General features: G+C 30.9%; 2 protein-coding genes across 2 annotated transcripts in view; one reads left to right on the plus strand and one right to left on the minus strand.

Annotated features, from left to right (window-relative positions):
* The window catches only part of LOC106639027 (uncharacterized), a 213,443-nt gene that overhangs the window by 77,641 nt on the left and 119,323 nt on the right, over positions 1 to 16,479 (plus strand). The gene's annotated exons all lie outside the window — the stretch shown is intronic.
* LOC111643674 (vascular endothelial growth factor receptor 1) lies at positions 6,172 to 16,377 on the minus strand. Its single transcript, XM_089588817.1, has 16 exons — positions 16,296 to 16,377; positions 15,360 to 15,493; positions 14,539 to 14,713; positions 14,301 to 14,434; positions 13,929 to 14,222; positions 12,536 to 12,595; positions 12,243 to 12,381; positions 11,987 to 12,136; positions 11,746 to 11,904; positions 10,081 to 10,283; positions 9,531 to 9,678; positions 8,570 to 8,794; positions 8,376 to 8,490; positions 6,913 to 7,108; positions 6,486 to 6,817; positions 6,172 to 6,406 (listed from the first exon to the last, which is right to left on the minus strand). Exons 1-16 carry the CDS (start codon positions 16,375 to 16,377, stop codon positions 6,172 to 6,174), a joined length of 2,781 nt encoding a protein of 926 aa, XP_089444943.1.

Genomic DNA, 16,479 nt, shown 5'->3' on the forward strand with positions numbered 1-16,479 from the left:
GAAGAGAGACAGTTGGCGAATTAATTGGTGCTGAAAGAATTAAAAAATTTAACAATAAATAATTGCATACAATTATGCGTGGAAAAGAAAAAATATAATTGGAGGAATAAATGTACCGTAAGCTTTGACACTAAAACTTAAGAATTTTAGTTGGGCTCCATTGCTTGCTCGAAGAGTATATATGCCATGATTATGTCGTGTAACTTTCTTTATCACCATACTACTCGTGGATGTGGTATGAGATATAATAAAATTACCATCTGATGAAATTAAAAATTTCTCGGGATTTAACCTTAAAAGGTTTCATGCACGTATAGTATTTTAAGTATTATTATTGAAAGTGTATATTTTATACGACAGGATTATCTTTGCAAGAACAATTAATTACCATTGAAGAGTTGGCATGGGATATGCATCAACATCAGCTATAAAAGTTACTGAAGAGCCTTCTTCTACTACAAAGTATTTTTTTGCTTTGTCATACGCTAAGTTAACGTATGTATTGGTGGGATCTGTAAAAACAGGCAGTAGCAGGAATTTGCATTTTAGTATATATACATTAAAATAATACGTAAATGTAAAGAAAATACGCATAGCTTATAACTTACCGTGTATCTTTATATAAATATCAGTACTCTGATCTTCACTAAACAATGAACTTATTTTGCATGTATAATAACCCGCGTCATCGTAAGTGATATTGGTCAGGATAAGTTTAGACGTGACTAACATAGTAGAGCTTTGGTTTTCATCAACAAAATTGTGAATTTCCCTGGAATTCTTATGCACACAAATCATATGTAACACTCTAAATTTTATGTTTATTTTACTAGTAATATTAATAACAATATGCTTTTGATGATTGTAAATTCAATAATCAGCTACTAAAACTTTTTTTATCATTGAAAAATGCTTTTCATAGTAAATGAAGAGTACGAATTTCATGTATCTTACCGAATCACGAGGAGTTGCCCACGAGAGGTTGAAAGAGTTATCCTTTTCGATTTCAGCTTTGCAGTTAATATTTAATGTCGAGCCTGCGAAGATGTGTTTCAGGCCATCCATCGCAATCACTGGTTTTTTTTGCTCTTTTTTAATGATCAACAGGTCAACGTCTATTTTTTGATTGAAACCATCTTGGTTAACTTGACAAGTGTAGTTTCCACTATCTGTAAATTCAGATTTTTCGACGATAAAACCCCATTTTGGATCGAAACTTATCCTTTTGCTGACCAACGGATGTGGCTCCTGAATTATTCAATTGAAAAAATACTATATACTTGCAAGTAGTGAGTAAAAATTGGCGTACTAAAATCAAGTACATACATGACCGTCGAGAGTTTTAAGCGTCACATTGAGTTCAGGAGAAGTTGGACGGCATGGGAGAATTGCCTGATCACCAACACGTACTTTGATTTTTAAGGTATCTTTAGTACTTTGAACAAATGCACTTTTATTGGCTGCATTAGAAAAAAATGTTGTATTACATTTAGTAATTTGCTTTTTTCATAATATAGTATAAAAGTCTAAAGAGATCAAAAGCAAAAACACTATTAACATACATTTGACATAAACGTACATCCAAGGGCCATTTGAATCTTCAAAGTCTGTAGTGAATATCCCATATTTTGTATTCGTGCAGTTGTACCAGCCGGTGTCACCAAATACAGATGACAACTTTCGAAATATAATTTTTCCGTCCTGATTATAAGTACTGTAATGGTTGGATCTTGTAATCTATTAAAAAATGGAAACTGTTTAGTTTAATTTTCTTTTCACAATCTTGTCAAGTAAATTAACTATTATCGTTGGAATTTCCCCCATTAGGAAAAACATTGTAAAATATTATGATTGATTAGTTAATTGAAGGTAAATCAATCTTTCAATGTTGCAATAAGTGGACGATTTTTTTTTTTTTTTCATTCTTGACCTTCAGTACCATTTTTTTTACTTCTTGTCTCTGAATATGGTAATTATTATGATCTTCAAGTAAAGTGTACTGCAATTTTTGATTAAACTAAGGAAGCACCAAGTGACTCAAACTAATTCAGAAGATTACCTTTATTACTGTAAAATAACCAGCTGTTCATGTAAAACGATTAAAGCCAGACTGTCAAATTTAGTGAGATTAATCCAAAATCGAAAATTTTTTGAGTTTAAAATTACAGCAACACTTATATTGTGAACAAAAGTCTTACACATTTAAAATTTTACAGACAATCACTTCATTCAAGCTAGTTACTGCGATGAAAAAACTCTTGCCGTATTGGCACCTACATTCCACAGTTTCACTGTTTGTTGAAAAAGTTTTGTTTTCTAAATGTTTTATACATAATAACATTAAAATCTAATCACTGTAAGGTAGCACAATCATATAACTTACATCGTCTTCATTTTTGTCTGGGAATTTAAACGAAATTAAACCACTGCTATTGCAAGTAATTTCTAGAGCATCTCCCTCGTTTATCTTTAACTCTGTAAAACTTTGATGGAGCTGGGGTTTGTGTCCATGACAGCCTGTACAGTATATTTATTGAACGTTATTGATGTAATCGATGTAATTATTCGAATGTAGGTATGATCTTCCGCATAAGAAAATATAAAGATAAGCATAGTATGTAATGAAATAGGGGTTATATCGTGTTGCAAAAATAATTTAAAAAAATGAGCCAGAGTAAGACAATGAGAGATCCGTTGGGAGTGTGATATAAAAGAAATTAATATTCGCTCCGAGCCGATACAGAGGTTGCGCCCCCTCTAGCCAAAATCAGGAAAAATTTCTTGCATGTAAACAAACGGCTTAGAGCATATATACATGCGTACAGCTGCTTGTGATTGGCTGAATAAGACAGCAGGAGAGGATCGTCGTTCTCTCTCTAGCCTGCCAAGTGCCAATCACAAGCAGCTGTACGCATGTATATATGCTCTAAGCCGTTTGTTTACATGCAAGAAATTTTGCCTGATTTTGGCTAGAGGCGGCGCAACCTCTGCATCGGCTCGGAGCGAATACGTTGAGTATTTTTCTTAATCATTTTTTACAATATGACGTTTCCGTCGCTCTTCGTGACAGTATTACGATGCTACGCACAATAGTCCTAATATTGGTTATCGATTTTTCGCAAAATCATAACGAACTGAATATTAAAAAAAAAAATTTTGTAAATCTTGTTTGGTAGTTACGAAAACTAATAGTCGTATGTGCAATATAAAAAAGGGAAATTAGCAACAAAAAAAGAGAAAAAGTAGTAGAGATGTAGGGATCAGGATTATTAAATCTTTCTTTCAACAGATCACTTAACTGCTTTTGCCTGGTTAAAAACAAATGAGAGAAGGGCACTAAGGATCGAATACTATACAAAATATCTTTAAGCAGTATATATTACCTAATTTACTTATTTTTTTTTTTTAATTGTTTAATAAAGTAGCTTAATGCCAAGTCAGAGGGTTTTTCTTAGCCCTACAATGATTAGACCAATGTGGCAAACCACGTCAGGTGTATGATTGACAAATTTCCTTCTCCATATTGAAATGAAATAGTTAATAGTAAAATTGTAAATTGATTCTCATAATGTGACCCTAAAATATAATTAAATAAATTCTTTAAGAAGTATGTATACTTTTGTTACATTACAGAAAAATTCTAATAGCATTTTCTTGCGAGTCAAAAAATAAAGTTTCAGTTTATTGAGGAACAACAGCCCTTTAAGTTCAAAAATATTTAAGAACTAAGTACAGCCCAGACAGTATTATTGACTATTAACGAAAGTATTAGTGAAGTATAAACAGTAACTTTGAATGACTTACCTGAAAGTAGATCGAGAAAAAGGGCAAGTGCTGCTAACTGCAGAAGTACTGCGAGGTTCTTCCATCCTTGATATCTCGACATCGTGCACTGTATGGTCTGGTTTTGTTGCAGCGTATACGCTTAACTTATATAGCCTGTGAGACACAGCCACGTGTGAACTAAAAGTTAAACCGATGAAGAAGCTGTTGCCACACTCGTGGTCACCGATTAAAAATAAGTTGTTTTTTTTTTAACATTTAGTGTGTTGAAATCACTCCGGTACAGAAAATCAAACAAAGGAGTGAAATAAATCGTTGGTAACGTACCGATTAGGATAGCTTATTAATGAAACAATAATTAAACCTCGTGACGATGATAAGTAATATAGAGGACTCGTGATAACTTCATCACCTTATTTAAACGCAAAACTTAAAAAAAAAAAAAAAATTTGATACCCGACATGCATAATTTTTTTACCACATCGGCATTTACAACTATTTATTTCTCATTTGTCAGCGTAAATTTTTATTGTTGAATAAATGATTTATCTGGTTTTTGTAATAATTTAAACATACTTCTGTTTTCAAAAAACTTTACAAGCGTGAAAGTCCTGAATTAGTTATGTACAGTTTGATTCTACAGCACATATAAGTTTAAAAGTACATCTTTGAAAAGTTTTTGTGTTGATAAACTTTAGAGAAAATGGTTTCTCTACATGTAGATTTTCAGAGAAGATACTAGCCATAAGGCGAGTGTACATGTGTGATGGTGCGATTCACAATAAAGGAGGAAGCTCCTGCTTTTCTACTATCTATTTATATTTTCTCTTGAATGTGATTTCTTTGCACAATCGGTTTCCAAAAGTTACATCACCAGAATTTTAAGGCTTAATTAACTGACTTTTCCGGATTATTTTTTTAGTTCGTCAATGATGAGATCATCACTAGTGTGTCGATACTATATTATTAAAATATCATTACAATTCTTTTGTCACTAAGAACAAGAAACGATAAGCTGAGAAATATAGTGAATTGGACTTCTGGGCCAGTCGGTCTAAGCATTTATTTTGGTCTATTACTTCATTTACACCATTTAACGACTTATAAGATTTCCGATTGCTCAAGTATAGGGAACCTCCTCACCAATTAAACTGTTTAAACTTATATATTCGATTTTTAGCTTACTTTAGTGACGAGTAGTATCTTCAATTTTCGTAATTGAATTGGTCTTCGTTAAAAATTAAATAAGTAATTTTCAAATGTACTCGTCAATAGTTTGCCACTAAGCTTTAAGAAAATTACATCCACTGTACCCATTTTAATTTATACTGTACATATTTTGGTTATACCTTACCCTTGTAAAATTAAATTAAAATTATGTTTTTTCAGATTTTTATTATAGGAAAGTTTAGTAATGATTTAACTTTTTAAATTTTATTTTTATTTAACTCAGAATACAAGACTTTTTAATAGTAGTTTTCGTCGGATAAGTGTCGTCGTCTTTGGGGCTATTTTGCGGCCCGAAGTTTTAAATAATTAATTTTTCATGTTTCGCAGTTTGTTAATCATGTATTGTTGTTTGGTCGAATCATGTTTTGAAAAAATACCTCCATATCTTTATCCTATAATATAATCCAAGGCGTAATTCAGTATAACATTATTTCGAACTTCATTATCTAGTTGATTGCATAGCAAGAAATATGTAAGTAGGGTATTTTAGTGCTTTCTAACTTTTCGTAGCGTATTTATATCAAAGATACAAGTAAATAAAACAAAACAAGTATTTTTTTTTAATATTGCATTTAAATCAGAGCTCATCTGGATATTCTCAAATTTTTTCTCGAGTTCTCAGAAAATTAGCATTTCTCATAAATTTCAAATTAATTATTTTGTAAATTAAGACCCATGATTTTTATTATAATTGTTTCTCTCAGAATTATTTGAACCCATTTTTATTACAATAATAATTTTTGGAATAATAATAAGCTTTTGAAGATGCAAAAATTTAATTGTATCCCGTGGACCTCAAAACCCTTTTTATGAGTCAAAACCTTCGAGACGTGTCGAATACAGAAACAGCTTTCCCTTAAGCTAAAAAAGATACAAAAAGTACGTTTTAAATTTAAGTACGTATCGTGTAAAAATATACATCGTATAGTTGCTTAACATGTATGTATACACACATAACTGCTACCATGAACTTTGTATTCTAAACAAATTTGAGTTTTCAGGGTACAGCAGTTATAACTAAATATTAATGCTAGAGTTAAAGAAAGAATTTTTTACGATTTAAAAGTAAAGTAATTATATCATTAAGAAGTAGAATTCCTCTCAGGCATTTGTAGTGTTAGTGTATAACGGTTTTTCAGTCTGAGGCATATCATTAGCTTATTCATGATTAGTTGAGAGCAATATTGGATGATCCGGTGATGACATCATGGCAAGGTAGTCATACTTTTCCTCTGAACTGTGTGTTTTATTTATACTCTCATGCACGTTGTTCAGCTCCTTATAATGGTTTTTAACATCATCCCCTAAAAGCTTGTCAATGATAATAATTAGTTCCGTGAATGATGGCCTCAGATTTGGCTCATAACTCCAACAGCGAAGCATTACATCGTAACTAGAATAGCGTTAAATGATACGAAGCAATTATTTACACGAAACGAAAAAGAAAATCATAAGCTATTTATTTAACTTACATTTCGCTGCTTGCATATACGGGCTTTTCCATCCTGTAACCCCTGATAAGTTTTTTTAACAGTTCCATAACTCCCATTTTAGGGTAAGGTGTATCTGCGAAAGTAAAAAACTCCCAAAGCACTACACCAAATGACCAAACATCAGATTTACTCGAAAATATTCCATTTCTGATTGACTCAATAGCCATCCATGCCACGGGTACCTTTACATCGCTCTGTTTTCTATAAATCCCATCTTGGTAAATCATCTTAGCTAGACCAAAGTCGCAAATTTTGACGATGTTATTTTCTGCCAATAGGATATTTCTCGCTGCCAAATCAGCATGGATTACCTGTGTATGTTGATGTAGATATCCATGTATGAAAGTCAAGTAACTTAGTCATCCCGTACAGGATATGAAAAAAGAAATCAATCGTGTATACATACCTTTCTTTTGGACAGATATTCCATTCCGTGAGCAACTTGAAATGCCCAAAAGAGAAGATCCTGAGAGCCTATAGGTTGCAGATTTTCTTCATCGCAATCACCTTTGTAGTTAGATTGCCAACCTGGTTGGGAGTGACTGTATTTAAGGTTAGCTTTTAATTCCGTAACATCACTCATACCATTCTTTAAGTCAGAACTGTAGACAACAGATGAATTGCTTGAGGTGTAGCTACTTTTGCTAGAAAAATCTAGCTCTTCTTTCTGGTTGCTGTTAACCAAAAAAATAATAATTTATCACGTGTACAAGAACTATTTTTCGGTATGATTGATTTCAGAATTTACAGTCAGTTTCACATAAATTACACTGTATGAATTTAAAAGCATACAAATGTTTTCTTGTCTTAGATAGGATGGCTTCACAGAAGTGACTTATATTTTTGCCTAAGCAAAAAGTGTAACAAATACTTATGAAGACATAAATGGACTATCTTCAAAACCTTACATCCAATTGAGCTCCAAAATCAAATTTAGCTTGTAGCTTCATTTTTATACCACAATCTGATAGTTATAATTGAAAAAAATTTCGTTAAAAAAAAATTTTACCAGCCCCACGATTTCATTATTCTGAGAAATTTAAATAGGTTTTTGCATATAACTGTTTATGTGGATTTATTTCAGATCCATACATAGTAAATAAAAAAATTTAGATATCGACAAAACAACATTTTTCAAAGTATAAGGACTCAAAAAAAGATACTTTCATGTCTTAAAAAAAAAAAAAAAAAAAAAAAAAATAGTACATAGCTTACAAAAATATTTTTCTTGGGTATATATAAAAAGTAAAAAAATTACATATCTGTATTAAAAAGAAGGTTACATTTTTATGAAAATTATAAGGCAATAAATATCTGAAAACGGTAAAAATAAGGTTGTTGCCTATTACAGTATAAAGTTGGCATTAAAACACAAAGTGATGAGTTCAAAAGTTAAAGGTTATTAGTGAAAAAGCAGAGTGTCGTCTTATTTTACTTTAATAAAAATACAGTTATCTGCTATCTCTAAGGAAAACTTCTAATTATCCATCATGAAATATTGTAAAGAACGATTATTTGATGAATGATTTTTATTGATCCTTAGAAATTGCTTATAACTTCATTTTTGTTTAAAGCTATAAACCTTAAAAAAATGTGTATTGTTCTTGTTTTTTTTTAAATATTTTTTCTTATATTTATAGTAAAAAATGTAGCAGTCGTGTCTTTGGTGCAACTATTTAATTTTTTGCATACATTTAGTCGCTTGCTTAGTATGACATGTTGTCAAATTCATTAGTCATGTACAATGTTGTAGTAGAAATCATTACAAGAATTAATATTATTGACTCATATCATGCAAAGAATATAATGAGTGATGTAATGAGATAAGAAAAAAGAAAAAAAAATTACTTTAATTCCTGTCCATCCAACGAAAAAGTTTGGTTAGAAGGTGTATTGATTTGATCCATGACCTTTTCCCGGTAACGTAAAAGCAAATCATGTAAATTCCCATATCTGCAGTATTCTACAATAATTAGCAGCTCACCTGAAGAACGTGTACAAAAATTTTAAACGCAAGTGTCAATCAAAGTAAGTATTATGTAAATGTTTTAATTAATACTTACGTCTAACAATATTTGTGGTACAAGCACCAAGAAGATTCACAACGTTTAAATGGTTTCCCAGGTGAGTCATAATTTTCAACTCACGCTCTAAAAGTCGAAGATAAATTGATTCGACTCTACTGTCGATTGTCTTGACGGCCACAGTTGTAAAGTCCTCATGGGCACATATACCATACGCTGTTGCTTTTATCACAACCCCAAATTCTCCACTTCCTAACTGTTTCCCTTAAAATGGTAAATTATAGTATCATAATATATATATATATACACTCTAAAATTTATAAATGTAATATAAAATAATATAAATCTATATATATCATGAGTAGAAAATTCGACTCTGACGCTGTAAAGGTATAATTGTACATTTGTGCCCAAGGTGTGAACGACATTTTTTTTACATTTTAATTATTTTGTAGACATAAGCATGCTTCGCGCTGGCTCGAGTGTGTCGAGTACGTAGCTAAAGTATGATCATATTACATAAGCAACAGGTATTAATATGTAATAGCGTGCATGTAATCGGATTTTACAGATTAAAATCGTTATGGGATAAATCTATCTACTACACGCTATGTCGAAAAAAATATTCATAGGCTATGTCAGAATGCGTATCATACCTTTACTTACGCATCAAGTCAAATTTACCATAGATTCAATACGGTATTTGACAGATTTTTTTTGGTAAGCTTAAGAAGTTCAGGAAAAAAGGTCTAAAAAAGAAGTACCAATGCGTGTGAATGTAAAGGTATAATACACATTTTTGCACAATGTTACTGTATATTAAATATTAGCTCCCGATAAAGTAATTTTTTATAGTAACATTATATATATATATATATATATATATATATATATATATATACATATATATATATATATATATACATTTAAAAAAAGTCATCCTTTACACCGTTAATTTATAAAACTAGTTTAATATATGCCAAATTTTGGCATTGCATACCAAACTTGAGTTTCTCTTTAGGGAATTCCCATTTTTTATCATACGGAAGAAGTTCTGCTTGATCTTGTACTGATAACTCTGGATTTATCAGGTGTAATGCTCCTTCCTCAAACTCAATAAGGCGTTCTGTCATTAGCTGATTCTTCATCTTCAAAGAATTATTATTTAAGGTAAAGAATTAAAATTTGATATTTTAATTATATTTCAAAATATTTTGAATCTATGAATAATATTTTTCACCTTTTCATGTCTTATTTTTATCCAAAAGTACATTAAAAGCAACATAAAATCGGTAAGTGCTGAAGATATTATTGCAATCAGGAACCAAGACTTTCTTGCTCCTTATATTAAAAAAATTGAATTGGTTATTTAAGTAACGGTGAGTATGATGTATAGAATATATGAATCTTTGACTTAAGAGAAGTGTGATACTTAATACCTGGGTATTATTACCTTTAACAACTAACTTTTGATGTTTTCTTGCTTCTCCAAATCGATTTTTGGCAAGACACGAAAAAATTCCACTATCACTTTCCAAAATATAATTTACGGTCAATTTTTGGTTATCATCCTCAAAACTAAATTGCTTCGATGAATTTAAGAGTGTACCATCCTTGTACCAGGTAATATTTGGGTATGGACTTCCTTTAGCATTACACCATAAATTAATAACACTCGAATCATTCCTTTCAAACAGAATTATTTCTGTATCTGCATTCATGTTAGTTTCAATAATTTTAGGTACTTCCAAATCTGTAAATGAAAACATATTTTAGCTGTACCAAAACTAATTCTTGTAAATTATGTGAAAAATTGAGTATTTTATGTTAAATATGCAGAATGTTTCATTAGGAGAAATAGTATATTACGTCACTAGCGTACAAAGTACAGACTTCAGCACCCGAAAAAGCGTAGTTATTTTACGTTTTCCTACCTCAAGATGTTTTTTGTAACATTTGGAAGTTTACTACACCCTTAGTATAGGAAAAATAGTGTTTTCCACTTAAACGCCATCAAACCGAAGTTACTCTACGATCTCCTGAGTGGCGAAAGAATCTCGGTGGAGATGACGCTTTTGTGATGAAAACTACCTTTGTGCCTGAGTCACCTGTATTGTTTTTCTTACCAAGGCCGAAAAATGCAATTAATTTTCTGTCTATGGATGCCATGGATTGTAAGGGTTCAAAATTTAGCTTGAGGGAGAAAAGGGACAGTTACCTTTAGCACCCAGCAGGTTAGAAATATAGTTTTCGTCAGATAAGCACCATCGCCACCAGGGATATTTTGAGTTATTTTTTCGCCTGAGGGATCATAGAATAGCCGGAGTTAGGTGGCACTTATGTGTCTAATTAAACTTGACTTGATTTGTTGATACTTAAAAGATAATACCTCTACATTGATTATATTGTACCACATACAGTTTTATCATAAAAAATATTTTTGAATAATCACTTAATTATTTACATGACAAAATGGCATTTAAACTAAGAGTTGTATTTAAAAAAAAAAAATTTGTGTAATTAGTGACACCATAAATGTTGCAAGGGTAAGATTTAGAGTGCTTATGTATACGTTTAGAAATACGGGAAAATTGAGCTAAATTACTTATTTTCTCCTTATGTAATGTAGTACGCAAATTAAATAATAATATTAAGTATAAAAGTAGTCGTAATAGGTCACATCACGTGAAGCGCTTTTAACACAACTAGTAACTTAGAAGATAAATTTATTGAGATTATAATATTCAAAAAATCTGTAGGTGTGTGTAAGTGCATTATAAATATAAGGAAAACCACAAAAATATCCCGTTTTTACCCGATCAAATGTTCTAAAAAACGTCTCAGAGACTGAAAAATCAGTATTTTAGCGCTTTATTCTTACTCTAGGATACAACAAAAATCATTGTGAGCATGAATAGGCACATGTTTACAATTAGTCAAGTCACTAAATTTCATAGAGCATATATACTTGTATCACACATACTACTGTTGCTTTGTTATTAAAATTTGAGTATTTGGTATATTTGATTAACTTATGATTTATAAAATACATGAAGTCCTAAAAAAAATATATTAAAACAAAAGATACATCAAAATCTTTTGTGTCCATGAATTGGCAATGGTTTTTTATTCAAAAGAACCAAAGACAACCCCAAGAGCTAACGAACAAAGATTATTGTATTTGTTATATATAAATGCATACTCATTATCATTACCATGAACCCTGATACTAAGAGTTCTTTGAGAGACTCTCTTATAATGATTACTCCAAGCTGTACAATAGTAGTTCCCTTGATCAGATCTCTTCACGTTTTTCAATGAGAAAATAGCATTAGCCATGTAGGTGGTGTTTTTCCAAGTAAAATCAATTGGTTCTATAATTAGATAAAAAAGGGTTAAAATTTCTGTCTTTGTTTTAAAATTTATATTTTTCAAGCAAATGCTTTAATAACTTACCACGACTGTCACGGAAACCTGTTTTCTTTAGCCATCTAACATTGGAATATTCGTAGTTCACTACAGTACACGTTACAGTAACATTTTCACTTTCATATAACATTCTATGGTGGCGGTCAAGTTTGAATGGTTCATTCATGGACTCCACATCTTTATAATACATAGAGTCCATTAAGAAATCGAGTTTGATTAGTTTAAGAAAAAGATATCCCATTCGAAATAACCAAGTTATAGTACTATAAACACAGTGACATACCAATAATGAGAATTTTCTTTTCTCGTGAGTTACAACGATGAGGATCGCAGGCGGTGCACTTTAATTGGCCAAACATAGTAATATTAACTGTGATTTTCGAGGTCGTTGTATTTCCAAACTGATATTCTACTTCTTCAGCCTAATAAAAGAAATAATAATAAGATCACTGTTTTTTTCCTATGCAAGAATTTTCGGATGCTTCTTCAAACAGCAGAAGGTATAAAAAATTTAACCCTCAAAAAACGTATTTAACTCAATTCATATATGTCTCCTTTTCTGAATGCAAAAAATACCAGTTCCAAACATAAACTAGATGCTTGGAAAAATTGTGGAATATACTTAGAGATATTTAACTGTGATAAAAATCAAATACTGTAAGAGTTAAAACGGATTTTTTTTAAACTCATCTCTTTAATAGTTTTATCAATATAAATCTCATAGTATTTTTAACACCTTCAGAGATTTTGCTTGCATTACGTGTAATTGTGAAAATCTTATACTATAATCATGTTTCAATATTGTTCAATTAAAACCACGTGCATTAATATTTCTTTGTTACCAAGCATAACCAACCTTTAACTCAGATGTCTCGCAACCATCAGTTGAATCATACTTTGGGCATCGTTTGTAAGTCCACGTTATATTAGGCTGAGGATAACTAGTACTCGTACATTTAAACGTTGCGTTTTTGTTAATTGTGTAATACAATGAAGATTTACTAACAGGGAGAAGATGGGTCAGTGGCAAATTCATTCGTGCTATAGAATTAAAACATTTAACAACAAATAATTCCATGCAATTAGATACAGAAAAGTCAAAATATAATGAGAGCATTAAAAATATGTACCCTGAACTTTGAGGCGAAAAATCAAGTGTTTATTTTGGCCTCCATTGCTTGCTCCAAGAGCATATATACCACTATTACGTCTTTTAACTTTCTTTATTACCAAACTACACGTCGATGTGGTATTGGAGATAATATAATTACCTTCAGATTTAATGACATCATTGTTGGGACGTAGCCTTAAAAGGTTTTATATACATATAGTTTTTTAAATATTATTGTAAAAAATGTATATTTTATGAAGCAGTTCTATCATTTTCGAAGATAATCTATTACCATTGAAGAGTTGGCATCGGATTTGCATCAATGTTAGCTGTGAAAGTTACTGAAGAGCCTTCTTCTACTACAAAGTATTTTTTCGCTTTGTAATGCGTCAAGTTAATGTATGTATTGGTGGGATCTGTAAAAACAGGCAGTAGCAGGAATTTGCATTTTAGTATATATACATTAAAATAATACGTAAATGTAAAGAAAATACGCATAGCTTATAACTTACCGTGTATTTTTATATAAATATCAGTACTCTGATCTTCACTAAACAATGAACTTATTTTGCATGTATAATAACCCGCATCATCGTAAGTGATATTGGTCAGGATAAGTTTAGACGTGACTAACATAGTAGAGCTTTGGTTTTCATCAACAAAATTGTGAATTTCCCTGGAATTCTTATGCACACAAATTATATGTAACACTCTAAATTTTATGTTTATTTTACTAGTAATATTAATAACAATATGCTTTTGATGATTGTAAATTCAATAATCAGCTACTAAAACTTTTTTTATCATTGAAAAATGCTTTTCATAGTAAATGAAGAGTACGAATTTCATGTATCTTACCGAATCACGAGGAGTTGCCCACGAGAGGTTGATAGAGTTATCCTTTTCGATTTCAGCTTTGCAGTTAATATTTAATGTCGAGCCTGCGACGACGTGTTTCAGGCCATCTATCGTAATCACTGGTTTTTTTTGCTCTTTTTTAATGATCAACAGGTCAACGTCTATTTTTTGATTGAAACCATCTTGGTTAACTTGACAAGTGTAGTTTCCACTATCCGTAAATTCAGATTTTTCGACGATAAAACCCCATTTTGGATCGAAACTTATCCTTTTGCTGACCAACGGATGTGGCTCCTGAATTATTCAATTGAAAAAATACTATATACTTGTAAGTAGTGAGTAAAAATCGGCGTACTAAAATCAAGTACATACATGACCGTCGAGAGTTTTAAGCGTCACATTGAGTTCAGGAGAAGTTGGACGGCATGGGAGAATTGCCTGATCACCAACACGTACTTTGATTTTTAAGGTATCTTTAGTACTTTGAACAAATGCACTTTTATTGGCTGCAATAGAAAAAAATGTTGTATTACATTTAGTAATTTGCTTGTTTTTCATAATATAGTATAAAAGTCTAAAGAGATCAAAAGCAAAAACACTATTAACATACATTTGACATAAACGTACATCCAAGGGCCATTTGAATCTTCAAAGTCTGTAGTGAATATCCCATATTTTGTATTCGTGCAGTTGTACCAGCCGGTGTCACCAAATACAGATGACAACTTTCGAAATATAATTTTTCCGTCCTGATTATAAGTACTGTAATTGTCGGATCTTGTTATCTATTAAAAAATAAAACAGTTAAGTCTTATTATTTTTTATAACATTGACAAGAAAATGAACTATTATTGGTAAAATTTCCCTTATGAGAAGAAAAATAGTAGAATATTATCGTTGATTAGTTAATTGAAGGTGAATCAATCTTTTAATGCTGTAACAATTGGATAATTTTTTAATTTTTTTTCAATTTTTGATCTTCAGTAACATTTTTTTTACTTCTTGTCTCTGAATATGGTAATTATTATGATCTTAAAGTAAAGTGTACTACAATTATTGATTAAACTAAGGAAGCACCAAGTGACTCAAACTAATCCAGAAGATTACCTTTATTACTGTAAAATAACCAGCTGTTTATGTAATACGATTAAAGCCAGACTGTCAAATTTAGTGAGATTAATCCAAAATCGAAAATTTTTTGAGTTTAAAATTACAGCAACACTTATATTGTGAACAAAAGTCTTACACATTTAAAATTTTACAGACAATCACTTCATTCAAGCTAGTTACTGCGATGAAAAAACTCTTGCCGTATTGGCACCTACACACCACAGTTTCACTGTTTGTTGAAAAAGTTTTGTTTTCTAAATGTTTTATACATAATAACATTAAAATCTAATCACTGTAAGGTAGCACAATCATATAACTTACATCGTCTTCATTTTTGTCTGGGAATTTAAACGAAATTAAACCACTGCTATTGCAAGTAATTTCTAGAGCTTCTCCCTCGTTTATCTTTAACTCTGTAAAACTTTGATGGAGCTGGAGTTTGTGTCCATGACAGCCTGTACAGTATATTTATTGAATGTTATTGATGTAATCGATGTAATCATTTGAATGTAGTTATGATCTTCCGCATAAGAAAATATAAAGATAAGCATGGTATGTAATGAAACAGGTGTTATGTCGTGTACCTTAAAACAACAAAAAATGAACCAGAGTGAGATATTTAGAGATCCGTTGGGAGTATCATATTACGAAAACTAATACTCGTATGTTTAATTAAAAAAATGAAAATTAGCAAAAAAAAAAAAAAGAGATAAAGTAGTAGATTATTCAATTTTTTTTTCAACGGATCACTTAACTACTTTTGCCTGGTTAAAACCAATCAGAGAAGAGCACTAAAGATCGAAGACTATACAAAATATCTTTAAGCAGTATATGTTACCTAATTTACTTATTTTTTATATGTTTTAATTGTTAAATAAAGTAGCTCAATGCGAGAGAGTTTTTCTTAGCCCTGCAATGATTAGCCTAATGTGGCAAACCACGCAGGGTTTATCATTTACGAATCTTCTTCTCCATATTGAATTGAAATAGTTCATAGTAAAATTGTAAATTGATTCTCATAATGTGACCCTAGAATACAATTAAATAAATTCTTTAAGAAGTATGTATACTTTTGTTACATTACAGAAAAATTTTAATAGCATTTTCTTACGAGTCAAAAAATAAAGTTTCAGTTTATTAAGGAACAACAGCCCTTTAAGTTTAAAAATATTTTAGAACTAAGTACAGCCCATACAGTATTATTGACTATTAACGAAAGTATTAGTGAAGTATAAACAGTAACTTTGAATGACTTACCTGAAAGTAGATCGAGAAAAAGGGCAAGTGCTGTTAACTGCAGAAGTACTGCGAGGTTCTTCCATCCTTGATATCTCGACATCGTGCACTGTATGGTCTGGTTTTTTTGCAGCGTATACGCTTAACTTATATAGCCTGTGAGACACAGCCACGTGTTTAATAAAAATTAAATGGATGTGAAAGC

Source organism: Copidosoma floridanum, unplaced genomic scaffold (genome assembly GCF_036245765.1).
Source record: "Copidosoma floridanum isolate Cflo_tuat_1 unplaced genomic scaffold, Cflo_Japanese_pri ptg000007l, whole genome shotgun sequence".
Taxonomy (NCBI): domain Eukaryota; kingdom Metazoa; phylum Arthropoda; class Insecta; order Hymenoptera; family Encyrtidae; genus Copidosoma; species Copidosoma floridanum.